The sequence below is a fragment of the Ursus arctos genome, unplaced genomic scaffold (assembly GCF_023065955.2).
Source record: "Ursus arctos isolate Adak ecotype North America unplaced genomic scaffold, UrsArc2.0 scaffold_5, whole genome shotgun sequence".
NCBI lineage: Eukaryota > Metazoa > Chordata > Mammalia > Carnivora > Ursidae > Ursus > Ursus arctos.
The window spans coordinates 38,356,439-38,379,466 of record NW_026623067.1 but is presented as its reverse complement, the minus strand read 5'-3'; the positions used below and the strand labels follow the sequence as shown (position 1 = coordinate 38,379,466).

The 23,028-nt window shown below is 41.8% G+C and overlaps 3 protein-coding genes across 3 annotated transcripts; all 3 read right to left on the bottom strand.

Moving 5' to 3' along the window:
• Nucleotides 1–134: 134 nt before the first annotated feature.
• LOC125282956 (protocadherin beta-18-like) lies at nucleotides 135–3,293 on the bottom strand. Its single transcript, XM_048220898.2, is given in 2 exon segments — nucleotides 135–659; nucleotides 661–3,293. Coding segments are annotated over 2 exon segments (2,388 nt in total). The 5' UTR covers nucleotides 2,928–3,293; the 3' UTR covers nucleotides 135–538.
• Nucleotides 3,294–9,779: 6,486 nt separating this feature from the next.
• LOC113261506 (protocadherin beta-14-like) lies at nucleotides 9,780–17,397 on the bottom strand. The gene has a single exon (XM_048220899.2). It carries the CDS (start codon nucleotides 12,557–12,559, stop codon nucleotides 10,160–10,162), a length of 2,400 nt encoding a protein of 799 aa, XP_048076856.1. The 5' UTR covers nucleotides 12,560–17,397; the 3' UTR covers nucleotides 9,780–10,159.
• Nucleotides 17,398–18,460: 1,063 nt separating this feature from the next.
• On the bottom strand, nucleotides 18,461–22,706 carry LOC113261505 (protocadherin beta-11-like). Its single transcript, XM_048220900.2, has one exon. The coding sequence runs from the start codon at nucleotides 21,185–21,187 to the stop codon at nucleotides 18,791–18,793; it is 2,397 nt and encodes a 798-aa protein (XP_048076857.1). The 5' UTR covers nucleotides 21,188–22,706; the 3' UTR covers nucleotides 18,461–18,790.
• Nucleotides 22,707–23,028: the final 322 nt, after the last annotated feature.

Here is a 23,028-nt window from a genome sequence, read left to right as displayed (position 1 = left end):
ATACTGAAGGTTGATATAGAGGAAAAGCCCTTAAGTATGGGAGAAATTGTAACCTTTCTATTTAATACTACTGTGAAACAAAAACATGCAATTTTTGCAGACATTTCTCCATTTAAAAATTTAAGACAAGTAGGCTTAGTATCAGATTACACAGAAGCTATACTAATACTTCATTATATTAATATCATGGTGCTTTCTAAGTAACTGCAACATCAAAAATTTAGAGTCTCCATATAACTATCAAATAGAGGATGGGGCTGGGTCCTCTTCAATCAACAGTGCTTGATAATGAAAGGTTGATAAACTCAACACATGTTCATGACTTTTCAGTAATGCAATGAAGTTAAAAATTCTTTGTCTCCATCAAAATAGAAATGATAAAAAGAGAGTAAATATGAGTATATACTCAAAGAATATTTCTAATCGCCTTAATAGGAATATGGAATCAGCAAATCACCCAAGAAATTCTATACTGACCAAAAACAGTAATGGAGACCTATCATATTCAGAAAGAACCCAAATTCCTTCACCCAAATTCCTAACTGAATCCAAACCTATTTACAAAATTTGAGTTTTCCTCCACATTGTTCACAGACCTCTGTTGGGTGGAGACAACAGACTTCAAAAACTTAAATTCCCTGATCCCAGATTCTCCCCTGACACACCTCGTACTGGTAGCTGTGGGACAAGGTCCCCGTGCCGCTGACGTCCACCAGGTGGCCCGCAAACGGGCCCTCGGGCACCGAGCAGCCGCCCCCCGACGCCGCCCGGCTCCGCCTGCACAGCCGCACCGCCACGAACACCAGCACCGACACCAGGAAGAGCGACGACACCGACGCCAAGGCGATGACCAAGTAGACGGTGAGCGGGTCGGCCCGGGCCTCGGCCGCCGCCACGTCCGGCAGCGGCAGGTAGGGCTGCGAGAAGCCGTCCACCAGCAGCACGTGCAGCGTGACGCTGGCCGACAGCGGCGGCTCGCCATTGTCCTTGACCAGCACCAGCAGCCTGTGCTTGACGGCGTCGCGCTCGCTCAGCAGCCGGGCCGTGCGCACCTCGCCGTTGTGCGCCCACACGCCGAACAGCCCGGGCTCCGTGGCCTTGAGCAGCTGGTACGACAGCCAGGCGTTCTGGCCCGAGTCGCCGTCCACCGCCACCACCTTGGTCACCAGGTAGCCCGCCTCGGCCGCCCTGGGCACCAGCTCGGTGCAGGGCGCCGAGCCGTTCTGCAGCGGGTACAGCACGAAGGGCGCGTTGTCGTTGGCGTCCACCACCAGCACGCGCACCAGCGCCTGGCTGCTGAGCGCCGGCGAGCCGCGGTCGGCCGCGCGCACGCCGAACTCGAACGCCTGCAGCGCCTCGTAATCCAGCGCCCTGAGCGCGAACAGCTGCCCGTTGTCCGCGTTGATGGACACCAGCGAGGCCAGGGGCAGGTGCGGGTCGTGGGGCGGCAGCAGCAGCGAGTAGGTGACCTGGGCGTTGGCGCCCGCGTCTCTGTCGGTGGCGCTCACGCTGCCGATGTGCAGGGCGGGGCTGTTGTTCTCGCGGACCCGCAGGGTGTAGGAGCTTTGGCTGAAGGCGGGGGCGTTGTCGTTGACGTCGGACACCGTCACCGTTAAGTTGTGCTGGGTTTTCAGCCTGGGGGTGCCCAGGTCGGTGACGGTGATGGTGATGTTGTACTCGGCTTGTCTTTCTCTGTCCAGTGGTAGCTCTGTTACCAGGGTGTAGAAATTCTTGAAGGTAGGCTTCAAGAGAAAAGGGAGGTCATCCTGAATGGAGCACACCATCCTCCCGTTGTCCCCAGCGTCTTGGTCTCGTACGCTAAAAATAGCGACCACCATTTCAGGTGACGAATTTTCAGGTATGGGACTGGTAAGAGATGTCATGACTATTTCTGGTGCGTTGTCATTCACATCCACAACCTGAACTAAAATTGCTGATTTTCCGGAAAGGCTACCCCCATCAATGGCCTGAATATTTATTGTATATGACTGAATTAACTCGAAATCCAGAAGCGCTTTTAAATGGATTTCACCAGAAACTGGATGGATTTCAAATGTTTTCCTTATGTCTGTGGAGACGTGGGAAAATGAGTAAGATAGTTCTCCATATATTCCTGCATCCAAATCTGTAGCAGACACCCTGACGACCAAGGAGTCAACAGGGCTGTTTTCTGGTACCTGAACCTCATAGACAGGCCGCTGGAACTCTGGAGCATTGTCATTGATATCTAAAACCAAAACGCGAACCAGTGTAGTTCCAGACCTAGGCGGAGACCCGCCATCCAAGGCTGTTAGTGTTAATCTAAACTCAGGCTCCTTTTCTCGATCCAGAGATTGGTCCAGCAACAGCTCTGGGTATTTTCTGCCGTCATCACTGTCTTGTAATTGAAGGTGAAAATAAGGATTGGGACTCAGTGTATAGTTTTGGACACCATTCTTTCCTACATCCAAGTCCTGAGCACTGTCCATTTGGAATGAGGTTCCTGGAGCAGTACCTTCTGAGATTTTCAGAAGTATGTGTTTGTCTAGGAAGGCAGGGGTATGATCATTTATGTCTTTAACCCAAAGTTCAGCCCGAAAAAATTGTAAAGGATTTTCAAATAATACCTGGAAATGCAATATACATGGCTCTGTGAGATGGCAAAGTGCCTCCCGGTCCAATTGCTCATTTAAGAGCAAGTTGCCAGTCTGCTGATCCAACTGTAAATATGGTTTATAGTCGTCAAAGATGACTCTCGCTCCTCGCGAAACCAAGTCTTCCACACCCAAACCTATGTCTTTCACCACATTGGCTATAAAGGAGCCGATCTCCATTTCCTCTGCCACAGAATAGCGCCAGGGCTCTGAACACACCAAAGACCCTCCCAGGAAAACAAAGAAAAGCAGCACTTGCCTTTTCTGCTGAGGGCGAATCTCTCCTGGCTCCATGGCTCCTTAGCCAAAAGTGTTTCTGCAGGAATGTTTCAACTCAGTCGCAAACAGCTCCTAAACTGCTCTCTCATCTATCAGCCTGGACCACTGGGAATCTATAGACTTGTAATCCTGTCACGAGGGTGTTGTTGGCTCCCTAGCTTTCTCTTGAAAGCTTCTTTCCCTTCCTCCGTCTCCTGTGCTCTCGTTCCACTGATTAATGGAGACCAGAGCATTGGATGGTACAAAAAAGTCCCCATCTTATCCTGCAGCGCCACCACGCGACTCTGCAGCTTCTCAGGTTTTAAACAGTCAAATAAGTTTGGGACAAAATATTGATTTATTTTGTGTATTTGTTGATTAATTTAAATTATACTTTCTCCATGTTCTTATTTTCTGAGTTGCATTCTTTGTGATATGTGATGCTATTATTATTCAGTCTTTAACACAATAAATCACAACCTGTTAGGGCTGTGGTGATATAAAAATCATATTTAAAATATAGCCCCAACTTCAAATGAGTTATGATTTCTCTTTGAAGACAATATATAAAACAACTAAAAATAGTTAAGAGAACTCTTTCACATAATTGACTTTGTGAGCAAAATGTTGCCAGGAAAATTGGAAAGGGGAACCAGAGGTTTTAGTCTTCTCTAGCTATCAATAAATACTCCTAGAAAAGACAATAAGAGGGGCACCTGGGTGGCTCAGTCATTAAGCGTCTGCCTTCAGCTCAGGGCATGATCCTGGAGTTCTGGGATCGAGCCCCACATCGGGCTCCTCCGCTGGGAGCCTGCTTCTTCCTCTCCCACTCCCCCTGCCTGTGTTCCCTCTCTCACTGGCTGTCTCTCTCTCTGTCAAATAAATAAATAAAATCTTTAAAAAAAGAAAAGACAATAAGAATAAGGTCATGCATTTGTAACTGAACCTAGTATATGAAAATAGTTGCTTTGGGGTGACTGGACATTTCAGGCTGGGTAAATAGTACCATTTACATAGGGACACTCCACAGGAGACTCACTGGCAGAAGTAGAAAGTAAATGCTCAATAGTAGTGAATAAAACAAGATATGTCCAGTTTTTGACATAAAAAATATTGAACAAACTAGAACCCAGTTTAGTTGTGGAAAAGAAATCTGTTTTGCAGACCCAGGCCTTCCAGAGGCATAATCATAAACATTTTATTCATCCATTCATTACTCTGACTAGCAAATATTTATTGACCATATACTTTGTGCTAGGAATGGTAACAAGTGTTAGGGATAGAGTGGTAAGCAGTTTCTGTCCTGAGAGATGGAGGCAGAAAAGTGATTACACATTTAAAAATAGAACATAATGAGGGGTGCCTGGGTGGTTCAGTCAGTTAAGCATTCAACTCTCGATTTGGGTTCAGGACATGATCTCAGTTTTGTGAGATTCAGCCCTGAGTCCACTCCACACTGAGCATGGAGCTTGCTTAAGATTCTCTCTCTCCCTCCTCCTCTGCCCCTCCCCACTAAAACTAAAAATAAAAATAAATTTAAACTTAAAAAAATAGAACATAATGAATACCATGATAGCAAAAGTTCATGCTATTCTAAGCACATAGATAAAGGTTATCTAACCAGAATTTGAAAGTACAGAAAAGACTTTTCTAGACCAAAAACTGGGTGTTGGGTAAAATTTCCAGATAATCCCAACATCTGATTGTGCAAATCTGAGGTGAGAGAAGTGTTTTTGGAAGAACTGAAATAGGATCAATATGGCTGAGCCATAGAGCAAAAGGAAAGAAATAAGAACTGAGACTGGAGAGATAAGCAAATAATTCTATAAGTCCTCTCCATCAATGGAAATGCAAGATTATTAAAGGCTTTTAAATAGAAAAGGAGAGGACATTGACCTCAACTAGAAATGCAGTAATAAGCTTATATTAAAATGATAAAGATACAAGACGTGGTGACAGATTAGACATGAAGGGAGTGGGATGAGAAAAAGTGAAAAGAAGTGTACTTTTTTTTCAGGCTTAGGAAACTGAGTGAGTGTTGGTGGTATTAACTGATAGAGGAAACAGGAAAAGGAGAAGAGAGGGACCGGTGAGAGTTGGAGAGGATGTTTAGTTTTAAGGTAGGGGCCATTTACATTTAAAACATGTTGAATCTGCATTGTCGATAGAGCAGTCCATATAAGTAGTTATATAATTGATCTCCCATGACATAAACGCAGTTGAGAAAAAAGGTTTGAGTGGCAGAGACAAATCTGGGATTTATTGATATAAATGGTGGTTGAAGCCCTTCAAGAAAGAAAGTAAGTTGTAAATTAAGAGGAGTATGCTTGATGTTGCAATTTCAGAGATGATGTAGCTCTAAGAGACTACCATCTCCAGAAGGTGGCCATGGTCTCAGGTGACTACGACTAGAGTATACGTGAATGTCACCAGAGATGAAGAAGCCTAGAAACAGGATAGGTCAAACTCCTGGACTCACAATTGTGGTAAGGGATAGACAGAATAAAACTGTAGGAGTTATATTTGAGAAATCAAATGTCTTTACACCACTTCTCTCCTATGATCTTGTTTAATTTAAAGCCAAACTGATAGCTCTCATTTGATTCTCTCATTTAATGACTCTTATGTGCAGAGTATTTAAGGCAGGAAGATTTTCTAATCTCTTCCAGCATATTGAAGATATTTTGCTTTTAATTTCCAGTGCTACTGTTGAGAAATTGTCAGCATGGAACATAGCTGTCTGTCTAACTGCTATGTGTTTAAAGATTACATGTCTTTTTCCTATGCCTTTTCATTAAAAAAAAAAGATTTCTCTTTATTTTTGGCTTTTTGAAACTACACAATGATGTTTCCAGGCATAGTTATCTTTTATTTATCCTGTCAGGTTTATTTGAGTCTTCTGAATCTGTTGACATTTTAATCAATTCTGGAAAAATCTCATACCTATATGTATTTTTTTAAGTAGGCTCCACGCCCAACATGGGGCTTGAACTCATGACCCTGAGATTAAGAGTCACATGCTCCACCAACTGAGCCAGCCAGGTGACCCTCCAACATTTTTCAAATATTGCTGCTGATCCTATCTTAAACTTTGTACTCCGTCCTATGTTTCTAACCATCTCCTCCATATTTTTCATCTTCCAAACTCTCTGAGCTGTATGCTAGATAAATTATATTATGACCTTTCACTTCACAAATTATTTGGTTATATCTACTTTCCTGTTAAACCTTTATTCAATTTTGATTGAATTTAAATTTTGGTTATATTTTTTAGTTCTAGGAGTTCTATTTGGTTCTTTAATAATCTATCATATTTCTTATTCTCTTTACATCTTTAAGCATAACTTTTATTTCAATTAAAGTGTTTAGCATATTATTAGATTATGTCTGCTAATTAAAATGTTTAAAGTATATTTCTGTATTCTGTTTTTTTCTGCTGGCTCTCACTCATGGTGTCATGTTTCCTTGTGTATGCAGTTATCTTTGTGTTCAAGTTAAGAATATAAAACTTATTTACATGAATATTTTTAGCCTTAGGGTGAACTTTCTTTTATAGAAAGTCTGCATTTGCCAGGGGTGTACTGTATGGTGACTAACATAATAAAAAAATATTATTATAAAAAAAAAGAAAGTCTGCATTTGTTTCCATCAGAATCTGGAAGCACTACTTTGTCAACAATCATGTTAAATCAAGTTCAGTGCTAACAAATTAAATTCAGAGCTAAATTCCACACAAGGGCGCATCCATTTCCCGTTTACTTTCACCTTAAAGTTGTAGTTCTTAGGGATCCATATTTATTAATGCAAGGGTCTTCTATGAACTTCACTTTGTTATGTTTTGATTTCCTCCTTATTATATAAACCATCAAAATACACTTCCCAGGATTCCAAATATTCTGGGGAAAAAGTAGATTTTAAGCTCGTTTATCTCTCTGGGTTATCCTTAGACATTAATTGTGACCTGATAATATATTAGTGTCTTATTGGCTAATTGTTTTCAGTGGAAGCACTGGTCTACATAATCTGTACCATCCTTACCAAAAATAAGTCTCGATGAGACTTGTCTCGAAATTACAAGTAAACTCTTAGCTTCCTGGAGTATGAGCAATTGACCTCAAGAAGATGGAGGAATAATATGCATTTTTTACCACTTCAGCTGATCAATACTAAAGAGGAGTACTCTATAATGCTGCAATCAACTTAAACAATCTCTTGGAAGAGACAATTTCTGTCATTGACATTGGTATAGCTCCCACTTCTCTCTGCATTCTTTATTCTCCTGTATGTAAATACATCTTCTTTTCTACATCTGTTCCTTCTTCTCTCCTTCCAATATGTTTATTTATATATTTGTACAAATATAAGATATTATGTATTATATGGACATTTACAACACTGTACTCTAAATCTCAGTATCTTTCTTCCTTTTAAAACATTTGGGATTTATCCATGTGGTTGTATATACACCTAGTTCACTCCTTTTGGTAATACTGCATAATACACCTTCAGAAACATTTTACACATTTATCAGTTGCTTTACTGATGGATATGTAGGGTTCACTCCTATTCTTTGTTCCCCCGAGATGAACATTTTTAGGCATCTCATTTGTGAAACTGTGAAAGAAATCTTTGGGCTTATACACTTGAAACTAATATAACATTGTGTGTCAACTATACTTCAATTAAAAAAAAAGAACTTTCTGGCTTATATACCCCAAAGTAGAATTGCTGGATCACAGGGTATGTTCACTTTAAATTTCACTAAATACTATTAAAAATCTCTCAAAGTGGGCTGTACATGTGATTTCCTATTGTTCCACTTGATGTTATGCAAACTTCTCATCTTTACTAATGCTCTGGATATAAAGTAGCGTCTTATTCTAGCATGTTTTTCACCAACTAATGAGGTCAAGCATCATTTCATGTTCTTTTCAGACTTTGCTTTCCATTTTTTGAATTTCCTATTCCTTTTAACCTTAAAAAAACTTACTGGCTCTCTGACTTTTTTATTTTTGCTAATCTGCAACAGTTATGTGAATAATCTGAATATTAATCCTTCTTAGTTAAACTGCTGCAAGTAGCTTCTCCCTGCCTTTTGGCTTGCCATCTTCTGGTTTTGAGGTAGTAATATTTGTCCATTTTTATCTTTATTTTTTATAATTTTAAAGCCTTGTTTAAGAAATTCAAACTGATAGGGGCGCCTGGGTGGCGCAGTCGTTAAGCGTCTGCCTTCAGCTCAGGGCGTGATCCCAGAGTCCTGGGATCAAGCCCCACATCAGGCTCCTCCACTAGGAGCCTGCTTCTTCCTCTCCCACTCCCCCTGCTTGTGTTCCCTCTCTCGCTGGCTGTCTCTCTGTGTCAAATTAATAAATAAAATCTTAAAAAAAATAAATTCAAACTGATTGTAGGTTTATAAAGATATTTTTACCTAGGTTTATTATATTTTCTCAATTAAAATACTTTAACTTTGCTCTCCCAAAGAGATCTTAGGCCCATAGAAAGTTTATTTTTATATGGCATAAGATGAGGATTTTCTTTATACAGTGAGCCAAATTTCCCAATAACATTTGCTAAGTGATATGTTTTGCCCCTAAGCACAGTGATTTTGACACCTCCTCTATCACAACCACATTATCTTATATAAGAGGATTTGACTCTGGATTCTATCCTATATGGTAGTCTACAAGTCTCTTCCTAAATTATTCAAATAGGATATTCTGTTCTTATCTATTCTTTTCTTAAAAGATTTATTTATTTTAGAGAGAGAGCAGGGAGGGGCTGAGGGAGAAAGGGGTGAAGCAAGGGGAAAGGGAAATAATCTTCAAGCAGATTCCCTGCTGAGCACAGAGCCTGACATGGGGCTTGATCCCTGGACCCTAAGATCATGACCTGAGCTGAAATCAAAGTCCAATGCACAACCAACTGAGCCACCCAGGTGCCCCTGTTCTTATCTATTCTTATTAGTGCATAATAAGCATAAGATTTACTTCTTATGAGACTGAGGGATTAAAAGGGCCCAAACATTTTTTTTCAAAATTTTATTGTTTAAGTATCTATTTATATGAAATTCTCATAGCCAGTAAATAGCTACTGCAAAACAAAATAAAACCAGTAAAAATTTCATGAGGGAAAGAACAAAAAAGAATTCTAGGGAAATTGAAATTTGTTGCACCCATTTCTCAATGTCAAATTCTATTTTATTACACCATCTAGCCTATAATATCTAATTTTATGAGAAAAATTACAAAAATGCAAGGCACACTAGCTCTATATCCACACTACATTATAGCTATGAAAATACCTATACTCTTCCATTAAACTGTCTACTTATATATTAGAGACATAACCTGTAACACCATAAGATATCTATAAACCATAAATACAGACCCATTCCTTCTTGTGGATATCAGAGAGAGGCCACAAATTATTAAGGATTACAAATCAATGGAAAAGTGAACCTAATTCATTTCCTTAACATTTTGAATTTTCATTTCAATTTAAGAAGTTTTTATACGTACTCTTCTGATAGAGAGTTATTTTGCTCAGAATGATACCTTGACCTACATTCTAGTTAAGTCATGAACAATGTAATATAAACTAGCGAACATGGTATTGAAGAAAACAAAACAGCCATATCAACAAAACACAGGATCTAGAGTTCCTTCCCCACAAAGCATAACAAAAACAACAAAGGAAAATTACTTAAGAAATCAATAATTTTCAATGTGCTCACTTTTATTTTGTCACGTGGTGAATTTTTGAAAAACATTACAAGACAAAAAGCGAGCAAATAGGTATCCTAGTACTAAATATGGAGGGATATCTTTTTTTAACACTTTATGATGAAAACGAGCACAGTAAGTGCAAAAAAATCCAATATACTTCCACCCAGATCCAACAGCATTTTTTATTTTTGCTTTCTGCTTTGATAAAATATCCAGAAGTTACATATACTGTAGCATTCACTCTTAATACTTCAGTTTGTACCTCCAAATAATTAGTACCATTGTCTTGCATAACAATGCCATTATCACATTAAAAATTAGCAACAACTCCATTAATATAACATTTTTGACCAAACAATTGAAAAAAAAACAGACAACACACAGATTATATTTCCACTTCATTATGGCCGCTAATAAAGATTTGTGAGGAGAGCGGGAGAAATGCATGCAGCTGTAGTACAACCTAATATCCGTTAGATTGGCAGAAAAAGAATCCACACGTTGTCAAGAGTAACAAAAGATTCAAAGTTTAAATAAATTATTTTATTGAATGTTGAATCCAAAACTATTCCTAAAGTTCTCATTTCCCCCTATATCTCTACCAGTGTCAGGGACTGGAAGGCTGGGGATAATGGGTTTGAGGAACTTGAACTCGCCGGTCCCTGAGCCTCCCCTCAGACACACCTCATACTGGTAGCTGTGGGACAGGGTCCCCGTGCCGCTGACGTCCACCAGGTGGCCCGCAAACGGGCCCTCGGGCACCGAGCAGCCGCCCCCCGACGCCGCCCGGCTCCTCCTGCACAGCCGCACCGCCACGAACACCAGCACCGACACCAGGAAGAGCGACGACACCGACGCCAAGGCGATGACCAAGTAGACGGTGAGCGGGTCGGCCCGGGCCTCGGCCGCCGCCACGTCCGGCAGCGGCAGGTAGGGCTGCGAGAAGCCGTCCACCAGCAGCACGTGCAGCGTGACGCTGGCCGACAGCGGCGGCTCGCCATTGTCCTTGACCAGCACCAGCAGCCTGTGCTTGACGGCGTCGCGCTCGCTCAGCAGCCGGGCCGTGCGCACCTCGCCGTTGTGCGCCCACACGCCGAACAGCCCGGGCTCCGTGGCCTTGAGCAGCTGGTACGACAGCCAGGCGTTCTGGCCCGAGTCGCCGTCCACCGCCACCACCTTGGTCACCAGGTAGCCCGCCTCGGCCGCCCTGGGCACCAGCTCGGTGCAGGGCGCCGAGCCGTTCTGCAGCGGGTGCAGCACGAAGGGCGCGTTGTCGTTGGCGTCCACCACCAGCACGCGCACCAGCGCCTGGCTGCTGAGCGCCGGCGAGCCGCGGTCGGCCGCGCGCACGCCGAACTCGAACGCCTGCAGCGCCTCGTAATCCAGCGCCCTGAGCGCGAACAGCTGCCCGTTGTCCGCGTTGATGGACACCAGCGAGGCCAGGGGCAGGTGCGGGTCGTGGGGCGGCAGCAGCAGCGAGTAGGTGACCTGGGCGTTGGCGCCCTCGTCTCTGTCGGTGGCGCTCACGCTGCCGATGTGCAGGGCGGGGCTGTTGTTCTCGCGGACCCGCAGGGTGTAGGAGCTTTGGCTGAAGGCGGGGGCGTTGTCGTTGACGTCGGACACCGTCACGGTTAAGTTGAGTTGGGTTTTCAGCCTGGGGGTGCCCAGGTCGGTGACGGTGATGGTGATGTTGTACTCGGATTTTGTCTCTCTGTCTAGTGCTTTTTCCGAAACTAGAGTGAAAAAGTTCTTGAAGGTTGGCTTCAGAAAAAAGGGGAGCTCATCCTGAATAGAGCAAACTATCCTCCCATTGTCCCCAGCGTCTTGATCTCGGACACTAAAAAGAGCAACCAGAATCTCTGAGGCATTCTCTGGAATTGACTTTGTAAATGATGAGATGGTCACTTCTGGTGGATTATCATTTATATCTATTACTTTAACCAGAAGAGTACATTCTTCTGAAAGACCCCCACCATCTGTTGCCTGAATACTTATAGTGTAGAACTGTATTACTTCAAAATCCAGGCATGATCTCAAATGAACTTCCCCAGATATTGGGTTGATTTCAAATGTTTTACGAATATCTTCTGATGCATGCAAAAAGGTGTATGATATTTTCCCATAATTTCCTGCATCCAAATCGTTAGCAAAAATGGTGATAATCCAGGAGCCAACGGGTGTGTCCTCCAGAACATGAACTTCATAGAGCTTCTGAGCAAACTGAGGGGCATTGTCATTGATGTCCAAGACCTTGATGAGAACCAAAGTTGTCCCAGACCTGGGTGGAGATCCACCATCCAGTGCTGTGAGTGTTAATATGAGCTCAGGCTCCTCCTCATGATCTAATGCTCTGTCCAGGACCAGTTCTGGGTATAACTTTCCATCACTGCTGTCTCGGATTTTAATGTAGAAATGAGAATTGGGGCTAATTGTGTAGTTTTGGAGACTGTTGGTTCCTACATCCAAATCTTGGGCACTCTCCATTAGGAATGTGGTTCCAGTACTGGTACTTTCTGATATTTTAATAAGTATTTGCTTGTCTAGAAACATAGGGGAGTGATCATTTATGTCTTTGACATGCAGTTCAGCCCGAAAAAACTGTAAAGGGTTTTCTAATACCATCTGAAAATGCAGCACACAGGGCTCGGTGGAGCCACAGAGCTCTTCTCGGTCCAATTTCTCATTTAGGAGCAAATCCCCCGTCAGTAAATCAAGTTGTAAGTGCTTTTCATTATCATCCGACACTACCCGGGCTTCCCGTGATGATAGCTCCTCCACCCCAAGCCCTAGATCCCTCGCAAGATTGCCCACAAAAGAACCAACTTCTGTTTCCTCTGCCACAGAATATCGCACAGATTCAGGACCTGCCTGAGATAATCCCAGCAAAACAAAGAGAATCAGGACTTGCCTTTTCTGCAGAGCGAGCTCCCCTTTGATCTCCATGGATCCTTCCAGCAACCTCTTTTGCAGAAAAAAATCTCAGCCCTAATTTTGGGAACTGAAACTCAATTTTTAAAAATAAGAACCCCCTGGAAGGTATATAGCCCTCCAGCAGCTTTAGTAGATGAAGCTCCTTTACTACCTCTCTTTTCATTGGCTTGGAATGGTCTCTGTTCCCCTGAATAATGAAGCCCACAGAGTTGCCCATGCACTAATTTCATCTTATCCTGCAGCGCCACCATGTGTTTCTATGAATTTTTTTCAGTAAAAAAAATTTTTTTCTCTTTGAACAAATAATTCATGAATACAGCAGGAGTATTTTAAAGCAAATCCCAGATATCATATATCTTTACCTCTAAGTACTTGATCACGTATCTCTGATAAAGACTTTAAAATATAACGATACCATTATCAAATCAAAGTTAGCAATAATTCCTTGATATAACTTATACCCAGTCTGTATATTGTTTTCCTCATTTTTCTCTAAAATGTTTTTTACTGTTGGTTTGTTTGAATCAGGATCCAAACAAGGTCTATACAGGGCATGTAATTAGTGCTGTTTTGAATGCCGACAAGACTCTATTAAGATGTCCTGAACCAAAGAGGTATGGGAGGGCAGATGCCCTGAACTGAAGTAATAATATTTTATTTAGACCATTTGTTTTTTAAGTAACTTCTTAAAAAAGATTATTTATTTTTTATTTATTTGAGAGAGAGATCACAGAGGGAGAGGAAGAAGCAGACTCAGCGCTGAGCCGGGAGCCGAGGTGGGGCTGGATTCCAGGACCCTGACATCATGACCTCAGCTGAAGGCAGTCGCTTAACTGACTGAGCCACCCAGGTGCCCCAAGTCCATTTCTTGAGAATTTCAAATACATGCTCTCCTCCACTCTTGTAAATACTTTTAAATTCGGTCAATTATAGTTAGTAATGTCATTACTTTTTTCACTTACATATTTTTAAAACACTCATGTAAGAATACGGAATAAATAAGATGTATTTAATCCTTGCCTTTATGAAGCTCACTGGCTAAAAATTTGGCAGACAAGTAATTGAAATATTTCACAATGTATGCATAAGTAAAGAGTAATATAGAATCATCTAGAAGAGCCATCTTGTACCTAGGAGGCACCATAGCCCATGAACATGGATTCTGGAACCAAAATATTTATATTAGAATCCTAGTTCTACTACTCATTATCTTCAGTATTGGGCAAATTATGTAGCGTGTTTCCTTACCTGTAAAATAGGGGTGATAATGGTAGGATTATAAGATTATTATCACAGGAATCTAATGAACTAAAATTTACAAAGTTCTTAATAAGTGCTAAATATCTATTAAAAAATAAATAAAATCTAGCCCAGATTTTTGAACATCAGTAAAAGCTTTCCTAAGGTCATAAACTATAAGTTATGATCTGAAGGAACAAGACAGGAGGAGGAGTGTTTTAGGCAGACATTTTGAGGAACAGAGAGAAGTTAAATATGCCTTAAACTTTAAAGCATAGAAGGGGAAAATTTAAAAATGAGACTGAAGGAAAAAAGCAGGGTGAGGACTTAAATTATTATGCAGGTTGTGTCACAAATTTAAAATTCTATTTTATGGGCAACCAAAATACATTGTAGGGTTTTAAACATTTGATTAACATGATTACATCTGTATTTTTTTTAAATCAGTTTAGAAGAAGTATAGAGAATCAATTTTGGGAGGAATGACTGGAATCAGAGACTCTGGTTAGAAGATAATGGCAGCCCGGTTAAGGCTAATGCTGCTGTGGATGGAGAGAAGAGGGATGATTAGAAAGATACGTAGGATCTGGTGACTGATGGGTTGCATGGGGAGAAAAAGAGGAAAGACACAAGGATGATTAAAACACCCCTGGATTAGACAACTGGATAGATAGTCATGTCATTCACTAAGACAGGGAACACTAAGGAACAAAAAAGATTGAAGTGAAAAAAGAGGAAGTCAATTTTGGATATGCTGAGATTGAGGTAAGTGCCTCTGGGATATATGTATGTGTGTTCACACATGCATGTGCCTATGTTAGAGTTGTATGACATATATAACTGAAGCATAGGATACAAACTGGGGTAGTTATGGACTTTGGGTTTCACCAGCATATATACAGTGGTTGAAACCATGAGAACTCTATGATAACCAAGCAAAAGTATGTCAGGTAACAACTGAAGAGGCTCAGCATAGAACTCTGAAAAAAACACCTTCGTTACAGGAGAGAGCAAATAAAGTATCTTTAAAAAGACAAAGAAGGCCCTGGGTTCAGAATCATGAAGCCAAAAGCAAATAGCACTTCAAGGAGATGAGGAAGATCAATGGTAGTAAATGCTTCAGAAACTGTCCCCCCCCCCAATAAACGCTAAAATCTTCGATAGGATTAAGAAGATGGTCATTGTGGAGGATTCTAATAGACATCTGCCAAAACCTGCTCCCTTTATAGTAATAGCATTGCATGCAGGCACACATACAACTACTCATAGATTGCCTGTCCCAGTCTCCCTTGTAGTTATGTGTGGCCAATTGAATGAAGTTCTCACTAATATTATGAATCGAGTTTTTGTTTGCCATTCCCGGGTCTAGAATAGAAGACATCTGGATGGGTTTCCTCCCTCCCAGCCAACTAGAAGCTAGATGTGGCAGTGACGAGGCTACAGTCATGAGGATTATGATACTGCATTAGGGAATGTAGGAACAATTACTTGCAACACAATTTGGTTCTGGAAGGATTGTAATGAGCAAAGCTGGCTCATCTACCCAGTCATTTACACTTGAACTGTTAGAAGGAGATACACACTTTTACAAGCCACTGGGTAGTTATAACCTTACCTAACTTTTACAGAAAATGTCAGTCTCCTTTACAATAGCAGTTTTGGAGTGCTCACAGTGAAATCAGATTGTGCTTGGTTGAAAAGCAAGAAGGATAAAGTAGTAAAAATGACAATCCTTTCAAATTTAGCTAGAAAAGAAATTGATGGTATCTTTAGGAAAATTGAGACTCGATAGGGTTGGTTTTTTTTTTTTTTGAGCCTAGAGAAATTTGAACTTATTTAAAATGCTGATTTGTAATATTCAACAGAGAGGAAGAAAAGTGAGATACCAAAGAGAGGATTAACTCGATGTGAAGCCCCTAGAAGGTGGTTAAAGATAGGACCTGGAAAATAAATGAAGAGATTGGACTTGGGTAGAAAGTGACCACAGCACAGGTCATTAGAAGTACATTTGCCATCCAGTGTGTGGGTTTGGGGACAGAAAATTGAGAGAACTCCCATTTGATAGATTCTATTTTCTCAGCAAGGTATTAAGCAAGTTGTGCAATTATCACCGCAGTCTAATTTCAGAACATCGTGCCAAAAAGAAACCTCTCACTCCTTAGTCACTGTCCATCCCCTACCCTCCCTACAGCTGTAGGCAACCACGTATCTGCTTTCCGTCCCTAGAGATTTGCCTGTCCAGAACATTTCATATAAATGGGATCAGACAATGTAAGATATTTTGCAACTGACTTCTTTCACTTAGAGTAATGATTTTCAGGTTTGTCCATGTTGTAGTCTGTATTAGTACTTCATTCCACTTTGGTGTTGAATAATAACAATCCCATTGTATGGAGATACCATATTTTGTTTATCCATTCATCAGTTGATGGACATTTGGGGTGTCTCCACTTTTGGTAATATTATGGATAATGCTACTGTGAACATGCATGTATACAATTATTGTGCATGTGTGAACTTGTGCTTTTATTTCCTTTGGATACATAGGAGTTGAATTTCCATGTCATAAGGTAACTAGATGTTTAACATTTTGAGGAACTGCCAAGCTGTTTTCAAGTAAATGTGCCACTTCACATTCTTTCCAACAGTGCAGCAATTTCTCTGCATACTTTCCAACAGTTGTTATTGTCTTTTTGATTATGGCTATTCTGGTGTGCACAAAGTGGCCATTTATATTTTTCACCTTCAGTAGTCTGTATATCTTGTCTGGCACGCTGAGGTGCTATAATGCTTTTTATCTTTTTAAGCTAGTGATCACACATCTTTTCCCTACTGAGTGCAGTAAAGACAGAAGGTAATCTTAATACTTTACTTTGATTTATGGATTTTGTATGAATTTTTGTTCTCTATGTAAAGCAGCTTTCACTTAGGGGGAAAGGACTTGCTCCTGGTTCCACTTCTAAAAATAGAAAACTAGAATTTAATTAGCCTGCATGGAGAAACTCCTGTTCCCTCTATTTTTCTTGAATTCAAAGAATAATTAATCACTTCATGCAGTTCAGAACTGGTAGTGAAATCTCAGCTTTCAGAAAGTGCAAACATTAGATTATTTGGGATATGCTGGAGTAAAAGATTCTACTTCCTGACGTTATTAACTAACTAATACCTAGCCCTGCTATAGTGTTAAGATAAAGTTTTTAAATATATTGAAGAGGCACTTTCTGGCATTGATTCTAGTCTATGGTACTAGAGGCAACATTGCCATCATGTTCCTTACCCTCACCCATTTCATCTTTTATGTGCTTACTCTCTCACACACATACTTCCTTTCCTCTATACCCTCACTCATTTTGTTTCTCTACAGTTTCCTTCCACAACATATAGACTTTGGGCTTATTGATGAGATTCACTGGAAAATTCTTGTCCCAATCATGAAGGCTTTTTCTTCTGTAATGTAGTCAGATTACTAAAGTCAAGAGTAGTTGGTTGGTGCCCATGCTACATGAGACAAAACTTCCTCTTACAATGGTTTGAAAACGTTTTAAAAGATTAGAACCTTAAAGGATTCTCTTTGATACTTCTCAATGCTCTATATACACTTACATATATCTCTGAAGTGTTTTTCAAACTTTGGATTGCTACCCATTAGCAGAGCCATGAAATCAATTTAGTGGATCATAACCACACTTGAAAATTAAAGAGAATGGAATAATATGGGCAATTTAGGCTTCATCCCAAAAAAACTAAGAATTGTTCATAAAACATTTCTATTATGTTCATATATTACATAATATATACAACATAATTTTTCTGTTGGCTGCCATTTTTTAAGTTTTGGGTGCGTTTTTTTTTTTTTGGCTTTTTGGTGTGGTTGTTTTGTTTTGTTTTGTTTTTTTAGAGAGAGAGGAGGGGAGAGTACAAATGAGGGAGGAAGAGCAGAAGGAGAGAGAGAATCCCAAGCAGGCTCCACACTCAGTGCGAGCCCAACAGAGGGCTCGATCTCACAACCCTGAGATGGTGACCTGAGCCAAAATCAAGAGTTGAATACTTAATTGACTGACGCACCCAGGCGCCCCTTAAGTTTAGAAATTAGTGCCTACTATTTCTACTAGGGCCCACTGGGCACTATATCTATGTATTTATATATACATGTATATGTATTCTATAGGCATATATATAATAAGTGTATATACATATATATGTATTTTATATATACATGTAAAATTCTGGGAGAACACAGAAGGTAAAAGTTATAAACATTAGCATACAAGTCCACTTTATGCTATACAAATTATTATTCAGGTAGATTCAAGTGGGTTGCATTATAGCTTTGTAATATCAACAAGAAATCTGAAAAATTATAACTTCATTATCCAAGACTTTCTGGGTAGCTACACTATTTATGTGCCTTCACAATCACTCTACAGGATGAATAAAGAAGAGATGTTAACAAAATTGCCTTCTGGCCCTTTCTAACAAGGTGATTACACTTACAGTTGTATTATAGGACATGATATTTCAGGTGTATTTTCAACAGTGCACATTTTAAAGTGTTAATAAAAATGCAGTGAATTTAACAGAAGAAAAATGACATTTCTGAATAGCAACCGTTACTACACAACAAGAAAAACTGCAAGAAAAACGTGAAATTAAGAAATACTTAAATACTAGAAATACTTTGAAAGTGGTCTGCTTTATTTTACCAAAAGTATAATTGTGGGTGAAATTCAATTGGAGAGAGGGCCATGGACAAAAGTGATTTGGTGTTGTTACTTAAGGATGCAAACTACCCATTAAGACTTGGATTACAGAATAAAGTACCATCTAATTACAACCACAAATAAAGATAACATTCACTTTAAAGTAAAGATGGGTAGAATTTGTGAAAATATAAAAGTACACTGAATGCAATTTAAAATACACACAAATTGGGGGATATAACATTGATTTGGAAGTGGCACAAAAAAAGTGGCATATATAGAATAAGAAACTTAATTGTGGTCTCTACATATTGAACCCAAAGCTATTGTGGAAGGTAGGATTTTCTTCCCTTTCTTTCCCAGGGCACTGGGGTGGGAAGTTGGGGATAATCGGCTTCAAGAACTTGAACTCATTGGTCCCAGATCCTTCCCTCAGACACACCTCATACTGGTAGCTGTGGGACAGGGTCCCCGTGCCGCTGACGTCCACCAGGTGGCCCGCAAACGGGCCCTCAGGCACCGAGCAGCCGCCCCCCGACGCCGCCCGGCTCCGCCTGCACAGCCGCACCGCCACGAACACCAGCACCGACACCAGGAAGAGCGACGACACCGACGCCAAGGCGATGACCAAGTAGACGGTGAGCGGGTCGGCCCGGGCCTCGGCCGCCGCCACGTCCGGCAGCGGCAGGTAGGGCTGCGAGAAGCCGTCCACCAGCAGCACGTGCAGCGTGACGCTGGCCGACAGCGGCGGCTCGCCATTGTCCTTGACCAGCACCAGCAGCCTGTGCTTGACGGCGTCGCGCTCGCTCAGCAGCCGGGCCGTGCGCACCTCGCCGTTGTGCGCCCACACGCCGAACAGCCCGGGCTCCGTGGCCTTGAGCAGCTGGTACGACAGCCAGGCGTTCTGGCCCGAGTCGCCGTCCACCGCCACCACCTTGGTCACCAGGTAGCCCGCCTCGGCCGCCCTGGGCACCAGCTCGGTGCAGGGCGCCGAGCCGTTCTGCAGCGGGTACAGCACGAAGGGCGCGTTGTCGTTGGCGTCCACCACCAGCACGCGCACCAGCGCCTGGCTGCTCAGCGCGGGCGAACCGCGGTCGACCGCGCACACGCCGAACTCGAACGCCTGCAGCGCCTCGTAATCCAGCGCCCTGAGCGCGAACAGCTGCCCGTTGTCCGCGTTGATGGACACCAGCGAGGCCAGGGGCAGGTGCGGGTCGTGGGGCGGCAGCAGCAGCGAGTAGGTGACCTGCGCGTTGGCGCCCGCGTCTCTGTCGGTGGCGCTCACGCTGCCGATGTGCAGAGCGGGGCTGTTGTTCTCGCGGACCCGCAGGGTGTAGGAGCTTTGGCTGAAGGCGGGGGCGTTGTCGTTGACGTCGGACACCGTCATGGTTAAGTTGTGCTGGGTTTTCAGCCTGGGGGTGCCCAGGTCGGTGACGGTGATGGTGATGTTGTACTCGGCCTGTGTCTCTCTATCCAGCATTCTCTCCGTTTCCAATGTGTAGTAATTCTCAACAGAAGATTTTAGCATGAAAGGGAGATCTTTTGGGATAGAACAAATCATCCTCCCATTGTCCCCAGAGTCTCTGTCTCGGATGCTAAAAACCATAACCACAGTCTCAGGCAAATTTTCCGGAATTGGACTGGTAATTGATGACACAGCGATTTCAGGAGCATTGTCATTCACATCCATCACCTGAATTCTGACTGTTGATTTTCCAAAGAGGCCGCCCCCATCTGTAGCTTGAATTATTATTGAGTATGATTTAATTGTTTCAAAATCCATGGATGCGGTTAAACTGACTTCTCCAGACTTTTGATTAATTTCAAATGTCTTGCGAATATCTTCTGAGGCATGTGAAAAAGAATATGATATTTCTCCATTTTTTCCTGAGTCTAAATCCGAAGCTGAGACGGTGACAATGATTGAGCCCAATATGCTATTCTCTGGAACCTTCACCTCATAAAATGGCTGCTCAAACTCAGGCGAATTGTCATTAGTGTCCACAACCACCACCCGAACCAAGGCAGTCCCCGACCTGGGCGGAGACCCGCCATCCAGAGCAGTGAGGATGAAACTGAGCTCGGACTGCTCTTCATAATCCAGTGGCCTGTCCAGAACCAACTCTGGATATTTCCTATTGTCTGGATTGACTCTCATTTTAATGTGGAAATAAGAGTTGGGGCTTATTGTGTAGTTCTTTAGAGCATTGATTCCTACATCTAAATCCTTCGCGCTTTCTAGTAAGAACACAGCACCAACAGGACTGTTCTCTGGGATTTCTAAGAGCATTTCTTTTTCTAAGAAGACTGGAGAATGGTCATTTATATCCCTGACCTGGAGCTCAATCCGTAAAAACTGCAAAGGGTTTTTCATTAATACCTGGAAATGCAACACACAGGGCTCCGTGGAGCCACAGAGCTCCTCCCGGTCTAGCGATTCGCTTAAGAGCAAATCTCCGGTATTTATGTCCAGCTGCAAACGCCTTTTGTTATCATTAGAGACCACCTGAGCCCCCCTTGAGAACAGCTCACCCACTTCTAGTCCCAGGTCCTTTGCCAAATTGCCTACAAAGCTCCCGCTCTGCATTTCCTCTGCCACCGAAAAGCGCCCAGACTCGGAACCCGCCTGAGACATTCCTAGCAAAACAAAAAGAAGCAGGACTTGCCTTATCTGCAGAGTGTCTGCCCTTCCGTTCTCCATCGCTCCTTTAAGGAAAGCTTCCCGCAGAATCGCTTCAGCTTCTCTTCGCAGTTCTGGGAAACGTGCCTCTGCTAATGTCCACCGAATCTTCGGAGGCCTAAGGATTTTAACCCTGTTAAGTAGCTTGTAGTTCGCCCCTTGAAGGCGTGTTCTTTCTGTCTTCCCACCGCTCTGTGCGCCCTGGGTAACTGTGTCCGGACCATCATCCAGTGTAGTTTTTTACCCCCGCGATGTTATCCTGCAGCGCCACCATGCGTCTCCAAAGATTTTCAGTTTGGTGAAAGCTACCTACATTCCATTAATATCAATGTCCTTCGGAAACTAATGTTGTTTTATCATTGTGTTTAAGTGATTACAAATATATTCTATCTTCCATAAGAACTGTTTTATACTCTTTAAAGTTCCTGATGCTGTTAGTATTGTTTTAAATACACGATGTGATTCCTGGCCCCCAGGAGTTTGTAATCTTTCTGAGAAGATTGAAACCGGAAACAAGATTGCATCACTACTTGGCCTTCATTCGGTTGTAATGGAAAGGGAATGTATACACGAGTGACTTCGGGAGTGCTCTCAGAGGATATGAAATGGGTAAACCGTGAGATGAAACACAGATAGTTGTTACAGGGTGAGAAGGCATCTCTGTAGATTTCCTTCACAGCAGTGAACTGTGAACTTGGGAGAAAATGAAGTAAAATACTGGGGTGGAACACATTAGGCAAAGTCATAATTTAGTTCTAGTTCCTCATAATTTACACAAAGTATTTAATAAGTACACAAACATGTTACTTTCGTTTAAAGCAGGCTTACTCCTAAAACCACGTTCCCTCAGGTTCACAAGATTTATTCAGCTACAACTATGGTCACCTGTTTTCTCTTTCAGCCTCAAAAGAGAGGAATTCGCTTTCCCAGTCATAGAGCAAAAACTTAGTTTTACTCTGATTAGACAATTAAGATCATATACCTGCTTTTGAAGCAATCATTATTTCAAAAGGTATAAAGGTATATAATTATAGGCGGAGATTTTAGTCTCGGAATCCGAAGATCCATCTTTGGCCTTTGCTTTGTTTTAAAACTGTCTGGAACCATCTTTTAAGCTTTGGGGGGTTTGAGTCCTAGCCAAAGTGCAAGGTTGAGGGAAATTGTTTGAAATAGATGATAGAAGCTCACCAATGATGTGAAGTCTCAGTAATGCTCTCAAGAATGGATCGAGGAGGTATCTAAAATTTTTGCATTTAAAAATGGTAAGTTCAAATTACATTTTTAAAAATATAAGACACATTATTGAAAAATTGATCACTACAAAAGGGTAGAAACTGAAAAGTAGGTGGATTGACTACACTCAGTTATCCTCCTTCCTTTTAAAATACTCACTAAATGACAGGGAAAAAAACCCTAAAGTGGTATGAACTCATAAAGACTAAGAATGCACAAGTGAACACCCATAATTTTGATGACAGAAATTTTAAAAAAGAGCAATTGATTTAGCAGTTCCAAAAAAACATCTAAAATAAAGTTCCTGCCTTTGAGATATTCACACAAGACTAGTGGGTTTGTTCTATAATATCCCACTTAGGTACAAGATTTAGAAGAGCTAAGCATGAGTTAAGAGCTAAAAACGCTATATGCAAAAGAATGAAACTTGACCACTGTCTCATACCATACACAAAAATAAACTCCAAATGGATGAAAGACCTCGATGTGAGACAGGATTCCATCAAAATTCTAGAGGAGAACATAGGCTGTAACCTCTTTGACATTGGCCACAGCAAATTCTTTCATGACACATCTCCAAAGACAAGAGAAACAAAAGAAAAAATGAACTTGTGGGACTACATCAAGAT